This window comes from Acartia tonsa, chromosome 2 (assembly GCF_053477335.1).
Source record: "Acartia tonsa isolate MP-2025a chromosome 2, ASM5347733v1, whole genome shotgun sequence".
Lineage (NCBI taxonomy): Eukaryota > Metazoa > Arthropoda > Copepoda > Calanoida > Acartiidae > Acartia > Acartia tonsa.
Genome location: NC_137261.1, coordinates 25,275,480 through 25,301,616, shown reverse-complemented (window position 1 = coordinate 25,301,616; position 26,137 = coordinate 25,275,480). Strand labels below are relative to the sequence as shown.

At 32.8% G+C, this 26,137-nt stretch overlaps 1 protein-coding gene across 4 annotated transcripts in view; it reads right to left on the bottom strand.

The window, feature by feature from the left end:
• ACC (acetyl-CoA carboxylase) overlaps positions 1-25,808 on the bottom strand; it is a 152,192-nt gene extending 126,384 nt beyond the window's left edge. The window contains exons 1-14 of one of the 4 annotated variants that reach the window (XR_013875481.1): positions 19,116-19,254; positions 16,228-16,383; positions 15,832-15,971; positions 15,441-15,516; positions 15,147-15,272; positions 14,626-14,705; positions 14,003-14,070; positions 12,593-12,669; positions 11,331-11,437; positions 8,143-8,244; positions 7,316-7,415; positions 3,153-3,253; positions 2,901-2,974; positions 2,370-2,562 (exon numbers count right to left, since the gene is read on the bottom strand). Coding sequence is in view for 3 of the 4 variants with exons in the window: in XM_080149909.1 (XP_080006035.1) it covers positions 2,370-2,562; positions 2,901-2,974; positions 3,153-3,253; positions 7,316-7,415; positions 8,143-8,244; positions 11,331-11,437; positions 12,593-12,669; positions 14,003-14,070; positions 14,626-14,705; positions 15,147-15,272; positions 15,441-15,516; positions 15,832-15,971; positions 16,228-16,383; positions 25,747-25,761 (1,415 nt within the window). In the remaining variant the exon portion in view is untranslated. Of the gene's footprint in view, positions 1-2,369; positions 2,563-2,900; positions 2,975-3,152; positions 3,254-7,315; positions 7,416-7,913; positions 7,937-8,026; positions 8,058-8,142; positions 8,245-11,330; positions 11,438-12,592; positions 12,670-14,002; positions 14,071-14,625; positions 14,706-15,146; positions 15,273-15,440; positions 15,517-15,831; positions 15,972-16,227; positions 16,384-19,115; positions 19,255-25,746 lie in introns of those variants that run through there. The other 3 variants (XM_080149909.1, XM_080149917.1, XM_080149925.1) reach the window with 3 other exon arrangements.
• Between the last annotated feature and the right edge of the window lie 329 nt (positions 25,809-26,137).

The window sequence follows — 26,137 nt, the reverse complement described above, 5'->3', positions numbered from 1 at the left end:
AGCCGCCACAAAAAAAAAAATTTTATTGCATTTCTTGCTGAATTAGGCAATTTGGAATCATTTGAGACCATGTTATTTTTTTTCGAGAATTTGAAAAAAATGACTAAATCCCCCACAGGGTTGCTTGTAAGGCGAAAAATTTTTGAAAAAAATAACATGGTCTCAAATGATTCCAAATTGCCTAATTCGGCGAGAAATGCAATAAAAAATTTTTTTTTGGTGGCGGCGGTAAATTGCGGCGGGCGGCGGGAGCGGCGGTCACGCAGCCGTTTTTTTTAAAGATACCAGTAGTTGGGGTAATTAGTGACCCAGCCCAAAAGATTTCATCCAATTATCTCTAAAACTAAGGTCGTAGCACCCAAAATAAAATTGCTGGTATGTCGTGTGACGAGTCACCACATTTCCCCCCTCCCCCCTTTACTTACAATTTTGTTTCGACTTTTATTTTGGGTGCTACTCCCTTAGTTTTAGAGATAATTGGATGAAATCTTTTGGGCTGGGTCACTAATTACCCCAACTATTGGTATCTTTTAAAAAAAATGGCGGCGGGACCGCCGCTCCCGCCGCCCGCAGCCGTTTACAGCCGCCACAAAAAAAAAAATTTTATTGCATTTCTCGCCGAATTAGGCAATTTGGAATCATTTGAGACCATGTTATTTTTTTCGAGAATTTGAAAAAATGACTAAATCCCCCGCAGGGTTGCTTGTAAGGCGAAAAATTTTAGAAAAAAATATCATGGTCTCAAATGATTCCAAATTGCCTAATTCAGCGAGAAATAAAATAAAAAAAATTTTTTGGTGGCGGCGGTAAATGGCGGCGGGCGGCGGGAGCGGCGGTCTCGCAGCCGTTTTTTTAAAGATACCAATAGTTGGGGTAATTAGTGACCCAGCCCAAAAGATTTCATCCAATTATCTCTAAAACTAAGGGAGTAGCACCCAAAATAAAATTGCTGCAAGTTGTTTATGAGAAACACCCTATAGTATAATCCACCCGCCCCCCCCCCCAAAAAAAATTAGGGGTTTGGGGGTGAGTGGGTGGTCAACGATAATTATAAAATCAAATATAGGCCTACAAAACTTGTATCCTAAGGTTTGATCCATTTATCTCAAGTCGTTTATGAGAAACACCCTATAGTATAATTCACCCGCCCCCCCCCCCCCAAATTAGGGGTTTTGGGGTGGGTGGGTGGTCAACGAAAATTCTAAAATCAAATATAGGCCTACAAAACTTGTATCCTAAGGTTTGCTCCATTTATCTCAAGTCGTTTATGAGAAACACCCTATAGTATAATTCACCCGCCCCCCTCCCCCAAATTAGGGGTTTTGGGGTGGGTGGGTGGTCAACGATAATTCTAAAATCAAATATAGGCCTACAAAACTTGTATCCCAAGGTTTGCTCCATTTATCTCAAGTCGTTTATGAGAAACACCCTATAGTATAATTCACCCGCCCCCCCCCCCCAAATTAGGGGTTTTGGGGTGGGTGGGTGGTCAACGATAATTCTAAAATCAAATATAGGCCTACAAAACTTGTATCCCAAGGTTTGCTCCATTTATCTCAAGTTGTTTATGAGAAACACCATATAGTATAATTCACCCGCCCCTCCCCCCAAATTAGGGGTTTTGGGGTGGGTGGGTGGTCAACGATAATTCTAAAATCAAATATAGGCCTACAAAACTTGTATCCCAAGGTTTGCTCCATTTATCTCAAGTCGTTTATGAGAAACACCCTATAGTATAATTCACCCGCCCCCCCCCCCAAATTAGGGGTTTTGGGGTGGGTGGGTGGTCAACGATAATTCTAAAATCAAATATAGGCCTACAAAACTTGTATCCCAAGGTTTGCTCCATTTATCTCAAGTCGTTTATGAGAAACATCCTATAGTATAATCCACCCGCCCCCCCCCCAAAAAAAAAATTTTTTGGGGGGGGGTGGGGGGTCGACGATAATTTTAAAAGTAACTTTGGCCCCATAGAAGCTTATATCCAAAATTAGCTCCCTCTAGCTCTAAGGGTTCTCGAGTAAACCCCCCCCCCCTGCCCAAATGTTTATTTTCCACATCCCCCTTTAATAGCTTGTAAAGGGGAAAATTTAGGCTCTTTTCTTTTAAAAAAAAGTAATTTTTTCGCGTAATTCCGTAAAGTTGGGTTGTAGGCAAATGCTTTTATTAAGTCAACGTGTTCTTAATTATAACCAAATGTATATATTTGAAATTATCCTTCATTAAGAACAGTGTGACTTAATAAGAGTATTTGACTACAACGCAACACCTAACTTTACGGAATTACGCGATAAAAATGACCCTTTGTGTGCAGGTTTTATTTGTGCTTAAAAATATCTACCAATTTTTACCAAAAAAAATAATACTACCTTGTCTCTCCCCAGCTGAAACAATGTCCAAACTGGCTGTCGGCAAACTCGTGCAAGCCACCGCTGCTCGACACACTGAAGTAGCCCCACACATTCTTGCTGGACTTAAAGTTCAAGTCCTGCACGGTGCCGGAGGTGGGCTTGAATCCCTCGTCAGGGTTCTCGGAGGTGATACGGGCACTGATCACATGACCTTATTATATGTTTACATAAGTATATAAGAACTGGTTTATAAAGGTTAGGTAAGCCTAAAAAATTGGCAATAAAACAAAAATTGTTAAGTTTTGACTTTATTCTTGTGATGTATATAATTTTTATAGCTTGCTTTTTTCACAAAAACAGCATAATGACTAATTTAGTGATGTCTAATTGTTTGTTATTTGTTGTTATATAAAATTTGATGGTATACTTGTAACTTCTGCTTAAAATCATTTTTCTGAAATACACTTCTTGCAACTATCCCTTTATTCTTGGATTACTTGCTAAAATTGATAAAAGAAGAAGGATCTATTTCTACAATAAATTACAAACCTGATGGCCTGGGTCGTGGCATCACCCTAAAATCCATTGGACTGTCAGAGCTCTCGTTTTGTCCCCATAATGACCTTAATAATATAAATATATTATTTAAGTATTTATGTTTTGTAAGTAACTATTATAATTTACGTTCTTGAATATAAAAGCAGAAAAATGCTATTAAGATATAGATGAACTAAAATTATACATAAATGATTTTCTGCATAATAGTTATGCAGTAACTATAACCAACAAAGAAATGCAGACCTGATAGCTTTAATCCTGTGCAATGGAATGCCCATAGCAATCATTAGTTGCGCAGCTGGTAAATTTACGTTTGCTACCATCTCGGTGCACGGATGCTCCACCTAAAAATAGACAAGTTTTTATACTTATAGGTGAAAGGGGGAAACACTTAAATTCTTGATATAATAAATGGTAAATCTTTTACTCAAACACTTGCCTTTAGATATTTGATGAATCACATGAGAATATATGTGTTGTGAACCAATCTATATTGGTGTTAATTTAAACATACATATGAGGTATAATTTATGACGATTGACAATCAAAGACACCTTAAACTCAACAAAATGTTTGATAGAAATTCGACTAAAAATACTGGATATTTTATCACCTTTCTTCTTCTTAAGGTGGTGAAACATAATTTTTTTTGTTAACAAAGCTATGATTTATACTGAACTAGTTCATTGCTGGAAGGTACTAAAAATCACTTGCTCTCGTTTGTCTCCTTAAGAAAAGTTTTAGGTCCAGAAGGGTTTTTTAGATCGCCCCAGTCTACATTACTGGGTTATCATTTTATAAAATAAATCGAAAACCTGTTATTTCCGAAAATACAATTTTAAAAATTTATAAAATCAAAGTCTGTCACACAAACTTTTGCAAATTCATCGTCAAGTGTCATATCACTGATTCCCTGGATATTATTGTTCCAATTTCTACCTTGTTTAGATAATCAACCGTGAGGATAAAACAAAATATCATCTATTTCACTTCAAGTCAATTTATAGTTCTTAATGCATTCTAAAACACTTTAAAAAGTTTGTTATTGGTGAGTGTTAAAAATAGTTTTGCATTAATACCTACTCAACAATATGATAAACAAAAAAAACTTGAGCCAATATCTAAGTTTGTGTTTACATGCTGTCATATGTACTACACTCCAATATTGTCAGCTATGATAAAGTACATATTTTTAGATGCTAGTCAATTAAGGGTATTTTGGTATTAGGGAAAATATCTTGCAAACTTTTAAATCCATATATGGGAATTTTAGATACCATAATTTGATGAAAACAAGTCTCCGTTAAAAATCTTAATTACCCTTTATAATTTGATTCTAAAAAGAGTTCTACAATAAATAACCCTTTTATACTTTAATCCTCTAAATTCTAAGTTTGTTTTCACTTGATGTCAAAAAATACAAACAAAAAAACAAATATATCAACATGCACAATCAAACAATAAAGGAAGATAGGTATGTTCAGCGATAGAGACAAATTTGGAACTATCAAAGTCATATTTCTTATGTACATAAACTAATTTTATTAAGACCACTGTTTTGGAGGTTTTAAGGCATTACATATTGAAAGGATTGAAAAATGTTAAATTTGTTGGAAGGGCAATTCAGTTAGCAATTATAAGAGATAAGACAATGAATGATAAATTGAAGTACAACCCAAATGATGTTAAGCAAAATTACTTTTTCTGTAGATTTTAATCCTTAATAAGTTAAGATACTATTAGTTTGGAACCAACCCAACAAATTCAATATAACTACCCAATTTTTTTGAGCCAGCAAATTATATAATCCAATGATGAACCTTTGGGTACCAGTGTAATTTACAACCCAAGTCCCATATCTCTAATCATAAAGGATATTATTCTATGACAAAATTGCTAAAAAATTGTCCATATCTCTGGATTACGTTGCACAAAGAAAAAATAAAAATGCAATATAAATAGAAATGCATTGGAACAAAATAATATCCAATACTGATATTGATTTCAAATGTTACCTTCCGGAAAATTGAATGATTTGTATCTTTTATATTACTTTCTCGTATTCATTCGAATCCGGGTGGATAGGAACCGGTTCTCATCCATACGAAAAAACTATGTCTAGCACCGTATTATATACAGCTTTCTACGAATATAAAAATGTACAATCATAAGATTAAAACCAGTCTTTTTAGCCCGTGCCTTCGGCACTTCGGTGCAAAAAAAATGGTTTTAATCTTATAATTGTACATTCTATATCCGCGAAAAGCCGTTTATACTACGATGTGAGAAATAACTATTACATAATTTGGAAGGATAATTTTAGCTTTTTTTATACTTAAGTAGACAAATTCTTAGTTATTGAAAAAATTTCAATCTTTTCCTGCTTTAATGATAGGTATGATAAGAATATGTTTATGATGATAAATGAATAAATTTAAAAATAATGTTTAATATTAGTCATGTTTGTATAAGTATATAAAGGTCTTGGGAATAAAATATTATTCTAATGTGAGTTACATAACATTAAAGTTTATATAAGAACAAATATTAATCATGTATGTAAATAAGTAATAGTATACTGTATTTGGTATGAAATATTATTTTAAGGTGGGTTACATAATTTCTATGAAGGGAGACAATTTGTTTGAAGGGATTAGTTTATCTTTTAAATCCCAGAGCATAATCATTATTCATACTCAATGTAATCCTAAGATGCACACAAAGATACTCCTCGAGACTACTGTCAATAAGGAAGAGAGAGGACTTTGAGCTTTAAACTTAATAGTACCTAAGTTATAAGTTTTAACACATTATCTCATTCGTTGGCTAACAAACGTTGGGTACTTTCATTAAATATTGAGTCCCAGTGTTCAAACTTTTCATTCAACCAGTAATTTAGAACTACATTATTGGTAATTTTGTTTATAATCATTGGGAGTGTTAATCGCTTTATCGTCCAATGTCTTATCCCTAAAGATCCCTGACTGTGTTACGTATTATTCAGGGTGTAAGGGAGGGGACAATGGATCGAATATTCAATTTTTAGGAGTCTCAGACTTTGGGTACTGGCTTAAAGGGAATGTGCAAGAATTTAGCAGTTTCTGACTGAGTTTGGGTACTTGCGCATGAAATGCCTCTACTCGTTGTGTATTTTTCAAATATTGCAGACGGGGAGTAGAAATAAGGGAAGTGGGGGCAAGGGAAATAACTCAGGGAGTAAGGGAGGGGACAATGGGCAATTAATTCAATATAAGAGTTATCAAAGAAAGGGCATGAAATCCAGTTTAATCCAATAAATTTGTAGGAAATTATAAAGGGATTGTTAATTGAATAATAGATTTCCATAGCGTCATGTAAAGTGAAATCACAACTTGTTTTTGATGAAATATATTGAGGTTTTTTAGTGAGATTTTTATATTAGAAAATTATTGGACCCGGCCAGCTGCTAGCAAGAATATGACTGCCCCTTTTTATTCTGTTTATTTCCCTTGCCCCTTACCCCCACCTCCCTTCTCCTCGTCTGCTACATTCCAAACTAACACAACGAGTGTTTATTTCCCTTCCCCCCACTTCCCTTGTCCCTTCTCCCCGTCTGCAATATTCAAAACATACATAACGAGTAGCGGCATTTCATGCGCAAGTCCCCAAACTCAGTCAGAAACTGCTAAATTCTTGCACATTCCCTTTAAGCCAGTCCCCAAAGTCTGAGACTCCTAAAAATTGAATATTCGATCCATTGTCCCCTCCCTTACTCCCTGGAAATAACTACTCGTTGTGTTTGTTTGGAATGTAGCAGACGGGGAGAAGGGAGAAGGGAGGTGGGGGAAAGGGGCAAGGGAAATAAACAGAATAAAAAGGGGCAGTCATATTCTTGCTAGCAGCTGGCCGGGTCCAATAATCTTGCAATATAAAAATCACACCATAAATACAAGTTGTGATTTCACTTTACATGACGCTATGGAAATCTATTATTCAATTAATAATCCCTTTATAATTTCCTAAAAAATTATTGAATTAAACTGGATTTCATGCCCTTTCTTTGATAACTCTTATATTGAATTAATTGCCCATTGTCCCCTCCCTTACTCCCTGCGTAATAGTTCTTTGTTATTCATAAAATAAAGGAAAAGGTCCCGTTCTAACTAATTTAAACAGAGAGGGGGGGGGAGGGGTTGAAGGGTTGAAATCATGTTTAAGGTATAGCCAACAAGCGAAATAAATCTAAATTAATATTAGGGGGTTTGTCTTTAATTCGAAGCGATGTCTACCCAAAGTCTTGCTGAAAAATTTTGGACACTGCTAAATTAAAACCAATCAATGAGAGATTGTGATAACACAACTTTGGGTATCAATCAATATAATTTATAGGACAATGACCAAGCCCTCGCTCTTGTATAAAACTGTACCTGTAGCCTCGGATTCAACTCAAGGAAATAAAAGTTCTTGTTGTTATCATAAAGATATTCCACAGTTCCTGCACTTCTGTAACCAACTAGCTCTGCTAATCTGAAAACAAATAAAAATAAGTAACGTTAGTTGTGATGATTTTTTATTCTAAAACTCATTGGCCGATAAATTGATGTACATTTCCAATGATTTATACAAAATTAACCCATCTTTAGATTGCATTTAGTGATTGAAATGTATAAATGCTCAACTCAAGGAACCAACCGATCAAAATTCAATAAAAGTCTCTAAGTTGTTGAGATAAAGAATAAGAAAACGTTATAATAAAACTTTGGGGACTAGTGTAATAAACAGCCCAATGTGCTCTCACTCCCCGGAGAAGCTGACCTGACCGCTGCAGCGCTTTCAGGTAGCTTTGGCATAGGCCCTTCTTTTTCAATGCAGCCTCTCTCCTGAACAACCTGAGCATCAGCCACAACAACCTTACCTGACAGTTGCCTTGGTCTCCTGAACAACCTGAGCATCAGCCACAACAACCTTACCTGACAGTTGCCTTGGTCTCCTGAACAACCTGAGCATCAGCCACAACAACCTTACCTGACAGCTGCAGCCTCGATCTCCTGAACAACCTGAGCATCAGCCACAACAACCTTACCTGACAGTTGCCTTGATCTTCTGAACAACCTGAGCATCAGCCACAACAACCTTACCTGACAGCTGCAGCCTCCATCTCCTGAACAATCTGAGCATCAGCCACAACAACTTTACCTGTCAGCTGCAGCCTCCATCTCCTGAACAACCGGAGCATCAGCAACAACAACCTTACCTGACAGCTGCAGCCTCCATCTCCTGAACAACTTGGGCATCGGCAACAACTACGGGCGCTTCTTCAATAATTTTCTGGTGACGACGTTGGATTGAACAATCCCTAGAAAAATTTAACATTATTTGCAATTATTTTTATCAAATTAATAGGTAGGTATCAATTCAACAATATTAAATATCAGAAAAAAGGTCAAAATATAATGTTAAGTCTCTTAACAATAACAATAATAAACAAAACATAAGTAAAGTACCTAAAATTATTATTTTTCAGCATTATAATCTGTTGAAATACATACGGACTTAATAAACTGCACATAATGGTAAGTGTATACAATTTTACTTATTCCAGCATAATAACATTTTAGCAGCTCCTTAATGTATGAAATGTGTGTAGATAATTTTCCTTTCCTTGCTTAGTTTACTATAGTTAAGAGAGAAATGAATATTAATGTTCATAATTAAACCCACACAGTTCTACATTAGAGCTAAAACATTAAATGGCAATTTTCAATTTAAGAGGCATAATGTTCCTCTTCTATAACATAGCTTAGAACATAGGAGGGATTCGGAATAATCCGCCCATTTTCATAATTTTAGAATTTAATAAAACGTTGAATTTTCTGTTGTGCACTCTGAACCGTAGTTTTCTACTTGGATTAATTTTATTTAAGAAAGGGGGGGGGGAAGTTTTGACACATTTGCGTAAACAGGGAGTATAGGCTTTATCTTTGGACTGAGAGTATAGGTTATTAGGGATAAAATCATTCTTATATGATGAATTTTCCCAAGTTTTAAGATTTTTTGGATAGGCCTCCAGGTTCCGGAGCTCCAGGCCTCCAGGTCCTCTCTGTACAGGTAAAAATGAAAAAAAAATTTTTTTTGAAGAGTTAGAAGTCAACTTATGAAACAAAATATGCGTTTTTTTCTTCAAATATGTGAATAACATTCAAAAATATGCATATTTTGTTTCATAGGTTGACTTCTAACTCTTCAAAAAAAAATTATTTTTTTAATTTTTACCTGTACAGAGAGGACCTGGAGGCCTGGAGCTCCGGAACCTGGAGGCCTATCCAAAAAATCTTAAAACTTGGGAAAATTCATCATATAAGAATGATTTTATCCCTAATAACCTATCCTCTCAGTCCAAAGATAAAGCATATACTCCCTGTTTACGCAAATGTGTCAAAACTCCCCCCCCCCCTCAAATATTTTTTAGGCGAATTCTAGGCATTAGGCAAAGCAAAATATTGCATTTGAATATCAAATCCGTTCTCATATTTTATAAGTCTACTAAAAGTATTCTAGAACTATTTCAAATTGTATTCACCAAAGCGAAATAAGTAATTGCGTATATATATTAGTTTAATATAGAATATAAGAATGATTGAAGTGAATAAATGTTTTATTTATGTCCGCCCGTCAAATAATAACAGCACTTTCATCCAAGCTGTTAACTTCCAATGCTACCCTACATATATACCTACATATTTGTCCTTGTTATACTATAGGTACCAGTTGTTCATTCTAATTTTGAAATCTAATGGTTTCCCTGTGTTTAACCTGATATCATTTAGTCAAATTTCTTGCTTCATTATTCATATTAGCAACAACATAATATTATCTCCTGTACTATAATACCACACAAGTTAACACACGCAAATATTGAACTCCAGCATTTTTATTTTATATTGTAAGTAAATTTGTTGAAAAACTGCTTGATACAGTATAATGTTTATGGACATACTTACATTTTTAGAACTTGATTATAGAGTTGCTTCGCTTATAATATTGTACTTTGTTGTCCAAGGAATGAGTATACCAAAAGTCAGATCAAACGGTAAATTAGATCACATAAAAATTTGTTGTTAAAAAGTAAAAAATCAACATGTTTAAAATGGACGTACGGACATTCTGGTGATAATTATAGAGTTGCTACGCTTTCTAGATCGTAACTAACTACTACAGGAATTTGAAATCGATAGGACTATTCTAACATGCTTAAATTAACGAAAAGGGCTATCCGTTCCGGACGGACGGACCGACCCTAATCATAGAAAAAGCTTCGCTTTTAAGAACAGAAATAGTAATAATAAAATAAGACAATATAAGACATATGATGTTGAGTATTTCTTTTTAGACAAATAACTAAAACTGCTAAAATTATAGTTTTTAAAAAATCTAAAAGAACATTTTAAAATTGAAAGTGAAACTAAATCATTACAGTACATACATACTGAGATTGAAAAGACTTAAAGATTCAATTAAGATAGAAAAAAATCTATTGTTATAAACCAGGGCTAAAAAGATGGATATATGTATAAAACAATTTCAAATTCGAAAAGATGAGGTTAGGAGCCTTTGTATTTTTTAATAAAATTAATTGTAAAACGGAAGTTCAATAGATGATGTCTAATTGAATTGGGCGTTACCAGGGATCACTTAACCTAACCTATTTTAGAGCATCTTATTTTTTTAATGCATAACCCCTGCAGGGGGGCTTATTTGTACATTCATATCTTAACCTAACCTAACCTGTATAGAAATACTTAATTCAATTGATATTTTAACACTCCTTCGTTTGTCCACTACTACGCTTGGGACTCCTATGTTTGTCCTGGAACCTTATATTAGTCAAAACTTCATTAAGCTTTATAAATTAAATAGTTTCTTTACTAAAAATAGTATTAACCCCTTTATCTTTATATTCCAGATTTCAACAAAATAATGAACTTTTAAAGAATTTTTATGTAAATTTGATCTTGAACATTTGTATAAAAGTGGAAATAATTGGAAGAAAAAAATGCATTTATTTTATTTGTTATTCTATTTGAAATCAATAGGTAGAGTACTAGTTATTTTAATTTGAACCATAAAAGTTATTTTCTATTTCAAGCCAGGGATCTAAAGGAATTCGAATATGGCCGATAACTTATTGAACAACCTAAATAATAATACGCAAAATTGCCCCTCTGTAGATAAAAGTGAGTGGTCGAAACGTGTGAACACTCAACTTAATGAAACAACCAAAAAAAATTCACTGAAGTCCACAAAGTTGTTAAGTCAACGAATAAGAAAACACTATTATATAAATTTTGGGACTAGAGTATAAACAGTCCATTGTCCCCTCTCTCTCTGGTATTTTCTATTTTAACCAACAAGAGAAAATAAGACTTTATTTATTTGTAATACCTGGAGAATAAGCTGATAGCTGTTCCATATTCATCAGCCAACAGCTGAACTTCAAGATGGCGGGCGTTCTCAGCCATCTTCATTATGAATATTGGTGATCCAGGAACCTAAATTATTCAAATATTTAGAAATTCTTGAAAATAAATTTTATCTATTACGTGTATTAAATAGACTCAACTTTACCACAATTTTTTTATTTACCATTCTGACTAGGTATCTTCTTCTTCTAATTAATAAAAGTACCCAAAATGTATGTATATGCTGCATAGACGTCCAAGGAGGGGGGTAATGGGGCGATTACCCCCCCAAAATTTTTTTCATTTTACCCCCCCATTTAAAATTTACCCCTACCCTGGGGGTGCCGTAGGCACCCCCAACCATTCAGGAGGGGGTATTTACCACCCCAAACAATTTTGGGGGGGTAAATACCCCCCCCAAAATAAAAAATCCCTAATAAAAAAATTTTTTGCGCGCTTCGCGCGCATTTTTAATATTAAATATTTAATACAATTTAAATTACCCCCCCCCAAAAATTTTACCTTGGGGATAAATTTTGAGAGGGGTAAACTAAATTTACCCCCCCCCCCCCCAACAGACTTCAGGGGGGGTAACTACCCCCCCCCAAGCAAATTTTACCCCCGGGGTAAAAATTTTGGGACTTTCCCTCCCTCTAGGGGCTAGTGGGGCAAAAGACCCCCGAAACACTAAAATTTTAAGTTATGAGCTTATTTTTAAAGATATCAAGCTGGAACCTTTTATTACATAGATGAGTTGATTAGCCACCCCATATTTAATTTTTGCACTTTACTTCTAGGGGCTTTTGGAGTAAAACAACCCCCCCCCCAAATACAAAATTTATAAGCTTTGAGCTTACATACCCCTAGAGCAATATGGGATGGCTAATCAACTCATTTATGCAATAAAAGCTTCCATTTAAAAAATCAGCTCGATATCTTTAAAAATAAGCTCATAACTTAAAATTTTAGTGTTCGGGGGGTCTTTTGCACCACTAGCCCCTAGAAGGAAAGTCCCAAAATTCAATTTTTAAAGTTTTACAGGTAGATCCAAGTATATAAGAGAGTTTACAAAAAGAATTAGGTTGATAACTATAAAAACAAGCCCAAACGGCCAGGCCAAAATTTGATACTGAATTTTCATTTCCTATAACTGTACAAACTTCCCCCCCCCCCCCCCCCTTATACAGTCTTCAGAATAAATGTCAAAAATGATTTATTATATAAATTTTAAAAAGTTTATTGTACCTCCATCTGAACATGTCTAAATTGGTTAGGAAATTCTTCAGATGAAAGAGCCCTGCGGATTCCTTTGCCACCACCACCTAAAACACACAGTGTTACATTTGATGGAAATGGTAAGCTACTTTTGTTTATGAACATAAACTGCGAACCAAAAAAAATAGGCAAATCTGAATTTGTAGAATAGCAGCTTTAATATTCATTTCGGATGATTTTACTGTAAATATAAAATGTAGATGCATCTTTTGGTTACAAGTTTTCACCGTTATATAATTTTTCATTATCAGCACCAATGAAGCACAAGATCTCAAAAACAGCAAAATAATTAATGCATAAATCCCTTAAAAAAATTTTAATTTATCAAAATCAATCTTTAAAACAGGAGAAAAGTGCAAAAAAATCGTTTTTCCATAGATTTGTTTTGGATTTGCATATCTTTTTGGTTCACCAGATTTTACCCAAAATGCTGTTTTTGAGATCTTGTGCTTCATTGGTGCTGATTAATGAAAAAATAACGATGGAAACTTGTAACCAAAAGCTGCATCTACATTTTATATTTACAGTAAAATCATCCTAAATGAATATTAAAGCTGCTATTCTGCAAATTCAGATTTGCCTATTTTTTTGGTTCGCAGTTTATATTCAAGAAAATAAAGCTTTACATGAAGTGATTTTATGAATATTACAAAGTAAAACGATGTCTGTCAGTCCGTCCGTTCGTTCTTCCCTTAAGATCTCACTAATAACTTTCAGATAATAGATGTATAGAATTTTTTATATGTGGATGAAACCATCTTTCTGTGTGCAAGAGCTTTCAGAATCCAAGTACTTTAAATGTACTACATCCCAAGTACTTAGTCCATAATAAGATTACGTACATGATTTTTAGTATTCCCAAAGTTAGTTAAATTGGTTATGATTAGTATGCGGTTGGTTGAATTAAATTGAGAGGACATCATGCTTCATATTTAATTTAGGTTTCTTATATAAAACATACAAATCATATATTGACCAGCAGAGTACAACATAACGTCTTAGAGGTGACAATATTCTGATATCTCAGGGGATAAGACAAAAGAGATAAATTATGATTAATAAAACTGGCTCTTCTGTAAATTTATTTATTAAAGAAAATGTTTGAACAATGCAAGTTTGTACAATTACTTTCCTATTAAAAATTAATAAAATGTTGGAATCGATCTAGCATCCCAACCAAAAAGCAAATCTTAATGGAACTTTGTTGACATAGGTAAACTGTGAACTTGTTTAATCCCTGAAAATTTCAGCAGTCTATCTTAAATAGGAGTCGAGAAAATAACGATAAGCCTTGTAAAAAAAACTTAGCTGTAATATCTAACTTATCTACCTTTATGGTTTAAGTGATAAATTAATCTCAATGCTAATAACTTGTTTTACCTTCGCTCGCCTTTATCATGACAGGATATCCAATTTCTTCTGCTTTTGCAATTCCTTCCTCAACATTTCTTAACAAAATTTAAGCATAAAAGGTTGACAACCTATTAGTAGAACAGGGAAAAACAATACTAAGGTCAATAAACAAGTATCAGCAATAGCAAAGCTTAAAAATAATAATTGCAAGAATATGTTTTATTCCATATACATAGTTTAGACAGTTAAATTAACCCTTCTAATAATTCTTGTAAACCCTATTGTAAACTTAAAAAACCCCATTTCAATTAATCTATATCATAAAACATGATGTTAAGGTACTTAGTAGTAAGAATAAATAAAAGATAAGCTGTATTTAATTTTTTAAAGTGCAAAAATGTCCTTAATGTAATTAAAGGGAATTGGATTGTCATTGTGTACAGTACAGTATTTGTCCTTAGTTTAAGGGTTTATTTGTAAGATCTTAATAAGTTGATATAAATGTAATAAATTAAATTATTTGAGAGCGTATCTGCAAGTATATATAAAGGCGAGAAATATTATTGGAAAGGTTTCGCGATTTTAATATAAAATATGGAAACTAATGTGGAAGCATTAAAAATCCACGAAAACTATGTTAAATATCATACCTGACACAACCTTGTTTGAATAATTCTCCTCTGGGACTCAAACTTGATACCCTAATCTTGCCATCTGTCGTGGTTTCAGCCTAAACAAAATGATATGTATATTTAATGAATAAAAAAATTGTCACATTAGAAATCAAATGATCGTTTCTTGTATTACTGGGGTTTGGGCCACTGGCAACTTTGTATATTTACCTTGAGATTACTACCAGACCATGGTTAGGTAGGAACACTGGCTGTCTGGACTACTGGCAATCTTGTATATATTACCCGAAGATTACTACCAGACCATGGTAAGGGAGGAACACTGGCTGTCTGGGCCACTATACTACTGGCAACCTTATATATATATTACCTTGAGATTACTACCAGGCCATGGAAAGGTAGGAACACTGGCTATCTGGGCCACTATACTACTGGCAACCTTGTATATATTACCTTAAGATTACTACCAGGTCATGGAAAGGTAAGAACACTAGCTGTCTGGGCCACAATACTACTGGCAACCTTGTATATTATATTACCTTGAGATTACTACCAGACCATGGGAGGGTGGGAACACTGGCTGTCTGGGCCACTATACTACTGGCAACCTTGTCTCCCAACATCCACATAGGCTCTGCACTAGGTCCCATAAATTGAATGTTTGCCTACAAGAGAAAAAAAGTATTAAGGACATAATCTAAAAAACTAAATTGTGTTATTTAACAATTATCTTTCCAGGTTTCAGTTAAATAAAAGACGTTAAAATAAATCGATAATATTGTCCTTTACAGTAAAACTTTATTTATCTATAAAGATATTTTATGTATAGGTACCTGATGGAGTAATTTTGGAAGTTTTGGATTTTCTGAAGCGTGACCCCATCCAGCCCAAACAGCATGAACTGAAAACCTGAGCAAAATCATAGATTAACCTTAAATAAAAGTAGCAGGATGTCTGTCTATCTGAATGTATGTGTATCTTTAAAACTATTTTAGGAAAAGATATCGCGCCTAGAAAAATTATCCCCCCCCCCCCCCAATCGTTAAGATCTCCCTCACCACTAAACCGTTTCGGTTGTCATTTTGAAGGAAGCTTAACACGGGTCCCCAAAAGGTTTTAGGATATTTTATGAGTAAATTTAAGCTATGATCACGCTTTTATTTCAGTATTTAGACTTTTTTATTTGAAAAATTAAGAAGCTAAGAAATTTAAAAAAGACATTACCTCTTAGCAATATCAAGAATGATCTCAACATTAGCAAAGTTATTATTATTAGTTCCTCCAGGTACACTGGCTGTATAGTCAGCCAACTTTATGTACTCAGCATTAGCCTTCATGTCCTCGGGGGTTACCATCACAACAAACTAAAAGCAAGAATATATATATCCAATTTAAGAAAAGACTTAAAACTTTTGTTAAATAAACTATTCTTGTAAAAGTAACAAGATGTCTATTTGCCTGCAGCGCAGGTTCTTGCCATCCACTGGTAGGATATGGTTCTTCATTGCATTTAAGATTCTAGTAATTAAATGGCATTTTTAGTCCGAACATAGATCGTCCCATGGGAGTTATGAATGGATTAAGGCTCAATAGGATCTTTTTCTAAGGACAGTAATTCACCTTAATAACTCTTTCGCTTCTAAAGTTTTCATAGCTCCACTTCTTAATGTCACGCATACACTTGACGGCGGCGATGCCATTGTTGGCAATTAAGATCTTGGTGATGACCCGGGAGCCCCCCAGCCTCTCTACCAACTCCTGCGGGCTAGCTGCTCCCTAAAACAAATAATTGTATAAGAACAACAGCATTTGGGCATGTGCATGTATACCTTCATCCTAAAAAGCTTTGATTTTGTTGTTAAAATATTAGGTAATTTCTCTCAAAGTGCCTTGTCGTGCACGGACACCCAATACATCACTTATTTTGAAAAATAATTTTATAAATATTTGGTGTTTGTTGGTCGTTTTTAGGTCAGGTAGGCCACACCAAGCATAGGTCCCACAAGTTAATGGCATATGTCAGTGGCGAGGCAAGAAAAAATAACTCCTCCTTCCCCTCATTTTCAATATTATATACATTTTACTTCCTAATTCAACTTAGAGTACATAAAGTCTAATGGAATCTATTAAGCAAATTCTTTTCTATATTATCCAAATTTAAACTTCAAAGAACAAAATTAATTCTATAATTTAAACCGTTTCTTCTTGTATGTATTCGTTTGGATGTGCGTTCACTTCCGTATATATCATCGCATCCATCCAGTGTTTTTATTCACAAAATTACGATACCAATTAAATTAGAAAGGTGTTTAATTATAAGGTGAAGTAAAAAGAGACGAGGAAGTAATACATGTGCGACAGTGAATGCGCACCACACGTTTCATGTCTTTTCATTTAAAATTTAATTTATGCTAATTGGATAAAAAGTGCACTTTTTCTAGATTATTAGTCATGAATGTTTAAAATTAAGGTATAGTAAAAAGAAAAGATAATCCTTAATTTAACAAAAAAAGAGATATGTTGCTGTTGTCATAGGCACATACTTTTATATAAATGTCACGCAGCTGGCTTAGCAGTAGTATGAACCTTTTTAATGGCTTTGGTTTTTCAAATGATTTCTCTAAGGCGTTTTTTATAAGTTTTGCAACCTTTTTTGTCGGAGAGGTAAGAAACAATAGAGAACAAAATAGATTTTGAGATGCCTATTTCAAATACACGTGATATCTAATTTTATTTTGAGATAGGATACATCAACTCAGTTGCTTATTTACTTTCATTAATCATTCAATTCTATTTTTATACATCACACTGTAAATTAATTATCTTTATTTACTTTTTATGTATTGTCAAAATGCAGCTGCATACAATATTAGATTAAATTAAAAAATAATAGAATCCATTAAATCGTTCATTTTTTCATAAACCAATCAATAAAGGCACCAAATACATTTATTACTTCATTTTAATTGCAATCAGGTACTGACAAAAAAAAAATTATGTAAACACGATCTCTCTTTTGTTGGATAAACAATCTTTTTTAAAGACTTTAATCAAACCTTTGGGTGTAAAAATTCTTCTAAAGGTATCCAAAATTATACCTACCTATCCTAATTTTTGTTATCATATTTGTGTACTTACACTAAGTTATTCTTTCTTGTCTTATCCCTTAAGATCCCTGATTATTTCACATAAAAATTGTATAAGATAATTATAAATAAGATATATCTTCATCGATAGCTTTCTGTAGAATTTTTTTTTTAACTTTTAAGCACTTGTTCTTAAGAGATCGTGACCCCAGAGAGAAGGGACAATGGGCTAATTATTACACTAGTCTTCAAAGTTTTGTAATACCTAACGTTTTCTTATTCGTTTGCTTAACAACTTTGGGAACTTTTGAATTTTGATTGATTGGTTTTTTAAGTCGAGTGTTCATTTGTTTTAACCACTAATCTTATGCAACGGAAGTGTTAAATTTGTTTATCATCATTGGGGATGTACATTAATTCATCGGCCATTTGTCTTATCCCTTTGGATCCCTGCCGTGCTTCAATATTTTTTATTGAAATAAATGTGACTTTAAGAGGCTACCTTTTTATTTTAATATGTCAGAGCGTCCATTGAGTAACTCAAGTTAATTTAAGGTAATAACATTACACATTACATTAATCTACATTTAACACAACCTTGAATATCTAAATATTTAAATAAATCCGGGAGGGATATAAAACGTGAAAAAATTCTATTTTGCTTTTACTTTTACTTTAAACAAATAAATATTTTTTTAAAGGATATCTTAGCAAAGGAAAAAACACATTATTCTTAATGTAAATACAGAATTTAAAACATTTATTCAAACTAACATTGCATGATTCAAATCAATTTAAATCGTGTTATGACCAAACCATACATTCTTTTCGTAAATGTCTAAAAGACACCTATAAGACACCAAAAAGAGAAAAAATAGTGAGACCAGGTATCTAAGGGATAGGAAAATGTAAGATAAATTGATCCCCAAAGACCTTAAGTTGTTTTAGTCAACGAATGAGATGGCATGTTTATAAAACTTTGGGGACCAGTATATTTTACAATTAAATGTTGCCTTAGTCCATAAGTAGACTAAAAATAATCCACGAAAATCTGTATTCAAATTATTATTATCTGATGACCCTACCAAAATATACACTTTTGAAGCTTTAGGACAACAAAATGTAAATAGTTTTAGTAATTGAAAAAATACGTTTTTAGTTTCTTCACCCATTCAAAAAATTAAACAAACAACGATTTTTTCGTCTGAAAATGTCTAGAAGCTGTAACCAATAACGGCAGGATTGTTCCTACGTTGTGTTATTATTGATCTAATTTACTGAGGGTTTTAGATATATTAATATAAAATAAAAAAAACTATATTTATTATCAAAGTATAATATTAAAAAACTTATAAATATGATTTATGACTCTTTTCAGTTTTTGAAAGCAAAGCTTCTCTACAATTATTTGTATAAAACTACCTGTCTTGACTTCCAGAATTGCATTGCTAGAACTTTTCACTAAGACATAGATATAAATATCTGATAAAGGAATAATATTCAATAAAACATGGATAGGTATAAGAAGAAAGTTGGAGTAAATCTACTGAGAGCTTCCATAAAACGAAGTTTATTAATTAAATCCTTATACTAAAGTAACAGGATGTTTGTGTGTCTGTCTGTGTGTCTGTGTGTTTGTTTGTACCGAAGGATCTCGCTAACCGCTGAACCGATCGGGTTCTCCTTAACAGGGTAGATTCTCATATGTCCCGGGAAGGTTTATAACTATTTTGGGGGAGGGTACCACCACCCTCCCTAGAGAAATTAAATTTTTTAGAGTTCAACGAAAAACAAACATCAAACGTAATTTTTTTTTTTACTTTTTCTTTTAAAATCTAAAATAAGAAATTGAATTATTAAATTCGACTCTCTCCTCCTCAAATGACCACTAGAGGCCTCTAGGGGCGTAGCCGCTAGTAAAAATATAAAGTAGTAAGCGTTTTTTGTCTGTCCCGAAAGATCTCGCTAACCGCTGCACTGAACCGATATTGTTCTCCTTTACAGTGAAGCTTCTTATAGGTCCTGGTAAGGTTTTAAACTACTTTTGGGGAGGGTGTCTTCACCCCCCTCCCCCCCCAAAAAAAATATTTTTTTACTCTTTTTAAACTAAAATTTAAAATTAGATGAGGTCGACTTTTCCCCCTCCTACCTTAAGTGCCCCTAGAGGCTTCTAGGGGCGTAGCCGCTAGTTAAATAAAAACTATAATTTTAAATATATACAGCTTCAATTTACTAGTTTTAAAGAATAAGCTTTAAGAATAAACATCAAAATCTTAAAAACAAACAATAATGTGTTGTATGCAGAGGTGTACAGAAAGGGGTGTATCCACCACCCTGCTAAAATTAGGGGGGATGTATACCAAACCCTGGGTGCCCACACCCTTTAAAATAGTATAAACCCCCATTTTAGGAACGCTTTTGGGACTTTAGAGTGAGTGGATGGACAAAGAGTGGTGTATCCTACTCCTAACACTAAAAATACACCCCTCGCGCACCCCCCATGCAAAACCCTAAACACGCCAATTCTTACATATCTTACTATTACCTAAAATATTAGAGAATGCTACATATGTAACTTAGCTTACTAGGGTGTTTCTAAATATGCTAAACACTTTGTTTTATGGGATCTCTAATTAGATTCCCACTCCTTTTACTAATATTAATATAGAATTGAATTTGATACAGACAGCCGAGTAGACATGCAGACAGACATCGTTAAACTTTTTATTGGACATACAAATTAATATTGTAGCAAAACGTTTCAAAAACTATTTGTATTTACAAACAAAACTATTTTGACAAGTAATGTTGAACACCTGAGAAGATAAGAATGATGATTTTTTTTAAATCTTATTAATTTAATTAAAAAACACACAATGATGAAAATATCCGCAAGAGCGAAGTGCATCAAATTAATCGGATAAATGAACATATAAAATAAAAAATAATAAAAAGCTTAATACAAAAAAGAGCTCCATACAAAAATAGTTAATAAAAAAAATAGTTATTGTTCATTGTGAAATATTTGTGTCAAAATCTTTATCAACATTTATTAAATGGACGGGACTTTTGGTTATGATAAGCTTTATTTTTTATGTCTTGCTGCAAAGTTTGTTGTTAGACTTATCACTTGCGGACTTAAATCAATTGTAGAAAAATTTCGCTTTGAACAAGGTCTATAATACTTTAAGTCTTTCTTCAGCTTAGGAAACTTAAAAATAAAATAAAAATAAAGATTTTAGTCATCTAAAGTTTTATCACTTTTCCAACTATTTATAAATTGTAAAAACTTATTTATTCTACTCCAGTTAATGTTAGTTTAGTCATTATCTTTAAGAAAAGCAAAGAAAAATTAAATGCGTCATGGTGCGTTCATTTAAAGAGTACAAATCACTGGAATAAAATTGTCCGTAAAAAGGATTTAAATATTTCATACACAAAGTTTGCTCTGTGTGCAATATATACTTTATAACAGAAATGACAACATTTTAAAAAACGATGCTCGAAAATTAGACGGTATATCAAACGAACATAAACACTTGTAGAGTTTCAAAACTTAATAAGCAAAATATTAATTTCAAAGCCTCTACAAAATTGTGTTTAAATATCATGAAAAATTACTTAAATAAATACAAGTTATTGTTTGAGAACATACTAACATTTTTACGAATTGATTAGGTAGATGCTTTGCTTATAATATTGTACCTTGCTGTTATAGAAATCAATATTCCAAAAATCAGATGAAAAGAATAAATATGCATATAATTTAAAAAAATGTTATAAATGAACGTTCTGACTTTCTGGTAACGGTTATCGAGTTGCTATGCTTTCTAAATCGCACCTTACAATAACAAGGAAAATTTAAAATTGCAAAAAAAATCTAAAAACAAAATGAAGCTAATTTTAAAATTGGCATAAAATCAGCAATTATAGCTGTGAAACTGATTAGGTAAAATTCAATCAGTACGTACATTTTGAATATTTTAAATACAACATCATAAAAAGAGCAAAAGGCACCTTTACTATAATGGGTTTTTTTTGTAAAGAGAAAATAGTATAAAAATTTGAGATTTAAAAGATTTATGTATAGACATAGTACAGCTTTTTATCAAATACTAGGTATTGAATTTTATTGTTCTCAAATATTCTACTTTTTTTCAAAATACTTTTTACATGCAAAAGGAATTTACTGTTACTAAAAATAACCCTATTGTAAAGCTAAAAGACATTAGTTTTTAAATAGAAACACATTGAAAACATTAAGCTAATGCGAGCCAACACAACAACACACTAGGGTCAGAGACTCACAACTACTGATAATAAAAAGCTATTCAATATTATTCTCCACGGTTATCAGACAAATTCTCAAATAACAAACAAATATGATATAACTCTATTTCAAAGACTTGGAGTTACTAAGGAAGGTTTACAAAGGGTAAGTTTTTTCTACAAAAAAAGGTTTATTAAGTAGAACGATGTCTGACTGAAGGATCTCGCTAACTGCTGAACCGATCCAGTTCTCCTTAACAGGGTAGCTTCTCATAGGTCCCGGAAAGGTTTTAATTATTTTGGGGGAGGGTACCACAACCAAGAGAAATTTTAAAAAAATCGAATTTTTAAAAATATTTTTTAAAGACTTTAACGCATCATAGAAATAATCTGACAAAATCTGTTAACATGTTTAATATCGTTTGAAATTAAAAAAAAAACATTTAAAGTGCCACTAGAGGCTATAGGGGCGTAGCCGCTAGTATATTCAAATAGGAGAATAAAAGCTAAACTTTTTCGCCTTTTTAACTGTTTATAAGTAGAAAAAAAAGTTTGTATATGTAATATCCTAATTTCATGAATTTTCACATTCTATATTTAAGGGGGACAATTCTTACTGGTGTGCCGCAATTTCGTAAACGTATGAGTTCTAGGAGTAGAACTCTGAAATTTGGCATGGCAGTTGCTTCTAATGAGGTACAATATGGAACTTTGATGAAACGGCGGAAAAAACGACGCTGTTGCCAAAACCCACTATATCCCACCGTTTTTTTCTTTTAAATTATGAAATTTTGAATCATTTAAGACAAACTTATTTTTTTCTAATGATGTTGACCTTTTATTTCCTCTTGACAGTTATTATTATTTGAATTTCAATAATAAAAAAATCTCCTAAATTTCTAGACGTCATAATAAGACGCACATGCGTAAATTACACTTTGTTAAAACCATAAAAGCTTGGTGAAAATCATAAACTTAAGAGTCATTTAATCTCCAAAGAAGGGTTTCCCAAAAGAAAATACAGCCATTAAACTATGACAATTAATCAACTAAAATAATTTTAATTTTTGGACTTATTAATTAAAATGACAACCTTTAACAAATCTTTCATCCAATCCAAATCTAACATTTTAAAATAACCAACTGAGAATATTCATTTTAACAGAAAAAGTGTTAATTTGACATTTAATCCCTTTAGTCATTCAGGGCTCGGTTTTAAATATTAGTTTTATAAATCTTTATCTCATTTTTGTATGTTTGTACTATTCTTAAATTGAAATAAAATTAAGGCATTTTAGAATTGCCACTTGGTTTAGAACATTGAATGAAAAATCATGTAACAGTTAGGTACAATTAAGGAAAAAAGGGAATTCTTTGGTCATTACCAGCAAAACCTTAAGTCCAAATCAAATGTCTGGTTACTTAATTTTTTAGTTGACAATTGTATGAAGCGAAGAATTTACATGAAATCAGTTTCATTAATATTATTAGCGCTGACACTTTGCATTTATTTATGTAAGTTTGTCTGACTTTAAAGTAAAAAGTGCCTAATCGTCATATCAATCACAATTTCAAGCATAAATCAATAGATAATTATAATCTTATGTTGATTTGGCGCTGTTTTGAAGCTTTATCCTTTGTTAACGACTATAGAGTTGCTTTGCTTTCTTAATTTTATACCACAGTAATTCATGGAGGTTTTGAATGTATTGAACATAATAACATGACTAAATTTAATAGCAGATCAATCTGCTATGCGGCCGTGTTAAACGGACGATTAGTAATATATATAATAGGGTTGGGCCGGATATCCGATGTGGCCGGATATCCGGCCATTTTCAATATCCGGCCGGATACCGGATATTGAAACTATCCGGCCGGATATCCGGCTATAACTTTTTCTTTATATTTTACACCAAAAATCTCTGCTTTTTAAAATTTTAAATGGCTATAGGTAATTTTCTTATCATTGAAGCTAGAAGAACATTTTTTGAATATGTTTATCTTTATGTAAATTTTATATATGAAATCTCAAAAGTTTATTAATAAGTTTTTTTTGCTACTTTAATATCTGGTAATTTAGCCGGTTATCCGGCCGGATATCCGGTAATTTGGCCGGATAACCGGATATCCGGCCAGATACCGGATATCCAGCATTTGAAATCAGCCGGATATCCGGTATCCGGCCAAAAAAGTATCCGGCCCAACCCTAATATATAAACTTTAAAAAGCTAAACTTGAAAACACTTGCTTAGGTTAGTTTTTACCGAAATAAATCTGTTTAAGAACTAATCCTTTAAAAAGTGTACACGTATTCTTAATTCTTGTAATTTGCTTGGTTGTGTTGCTTGTAAGGGTTTGCTTTTTATAATTAAATCCAGAAAAGGATATAAAGAAAAGCGAATATTTCGTGGAATAAAATTTTTAATGGCTTAATGCTATCTAAAATCTGTAAATCTGAACACTACCTTACTTATTTTTTTTAAAGGAGCATTTATACATTGATGGTCGGTATCATTAATTAAAAATGTTAGAATTGTCCTATCAAGATCAAACACGTCATTTAATGATGCATTTAACATTTAGGTTTGATATAAGAAACTTAGAAACTCAATCATCACCAGAAAGTCTATATGTTCAAGTTAATCACTAGACTTTTAGCCTTTTATAAAATAACTAGCGGCTTCGCCCCTAGCCTCTAGGGGCTTTGCCCCAAGAGGTGATCAAAAAAAATTAAGGTGAAATTCGTAAAGGACCAAGGAAATCTTCTGCAAAAAAAAATAAAGGACCTAGGAAATCTTCTGCAAAAAAAAATAAAGTACCTAGGAAAACCACCACAGGACCAGTAGGTATATACCCTGAAGAGTAGAATCCAATCGGTTCAGTGGTTACCAAGATCTTAAGCTTCAGACGGACGGACGGACGGACAGACGGACGGACAGACATCATTCTACTTTGTATTATAGATATTTCTTATTATGTTTTTTGAAACAATATTTCATATTATGTTATCATCAAATTCACTTGAGAAGCTGATCCAGTCTTTAAATTAACCATAGTGTATTTAATCTGACTTCTGAATACATTAAGCTTCGCTCTTAAGGATGTTGTCATCCTTGCTTTTTTGTGAAAGCTAGTTCCTAAATATTTGAGAAATATGGATATGGGAGATTTTTGCTCTTAATTTTTTTACTGAATGCTTATAAAGCCATTTCTAAACTGTATTATATCTTTTTAGCAGTGAATAAATGTGTAACGAAAACATTACGGGCAACAAGATTTTATTTACTTGGATACTTAAAATAAATATTAACTGTAAAAATAAATATATAAAAAAAACATTCATTTGTTATAAAATTATCATGCTCTTTGGTCTGGATTTTTGTTTAAAAGGACATCTTTAGCTGCACTTGATGAAATAACTGATAAACACAATGAACAACAGAGGCGTGCTGCAGAAGGAGGGTGTTATCCACCCGGGGATAGTCCCCTCTTGGTAGTGACCATCCATACCCCTTGACATTGGTCTACACTTCTCTGATACCCCTCCAATTACAGCCAAGGATGTTTTTTCTTTGAAATGGGTGGTTTGTACACCCAGGGGGATGTATCCAACAACCTGACACTAAAATACATCCTTCTTGTTGACATGTCTGCAATACAACCTCTCGATTGAGATTTAAAGGAGGTGTAAAAATTTACGGGAACGCCACTGCAATGCTTATTATATTTCAAATGATCCTTTAAAACAGCACAAAAACTTTTATGTTCATGTAAATCTAACCTTAAATTCAGCCATTCTTGATCAGTTCACGTACTAACAGTTCATTATTTAATTCAAGTCTGAAAATATAGAAGTTTAAAACGTAATGTTAGGATAAGATATAAAAAAATTTTGATTATGAACACAAAATTCAATAATTAAGGAAATAAAACAGGTTCACAAATTTAGAAATTATCTTAAATATATTTGCGTAATTTTGGTATTTTTAGGTGTGTCCAATTATCTGCACAAAAATGTACCTAATAGCTTTTTAATTCATAAATACGTCTACAATTAACGCATATTCATAATAACAAAAAGGATATTATCTATTAAAAATTAATTATTAAAAGTAGGGGATCTAAAATGTTTATATTTATATAGCGTCCACTTCGAAATTGACCTTGAATTC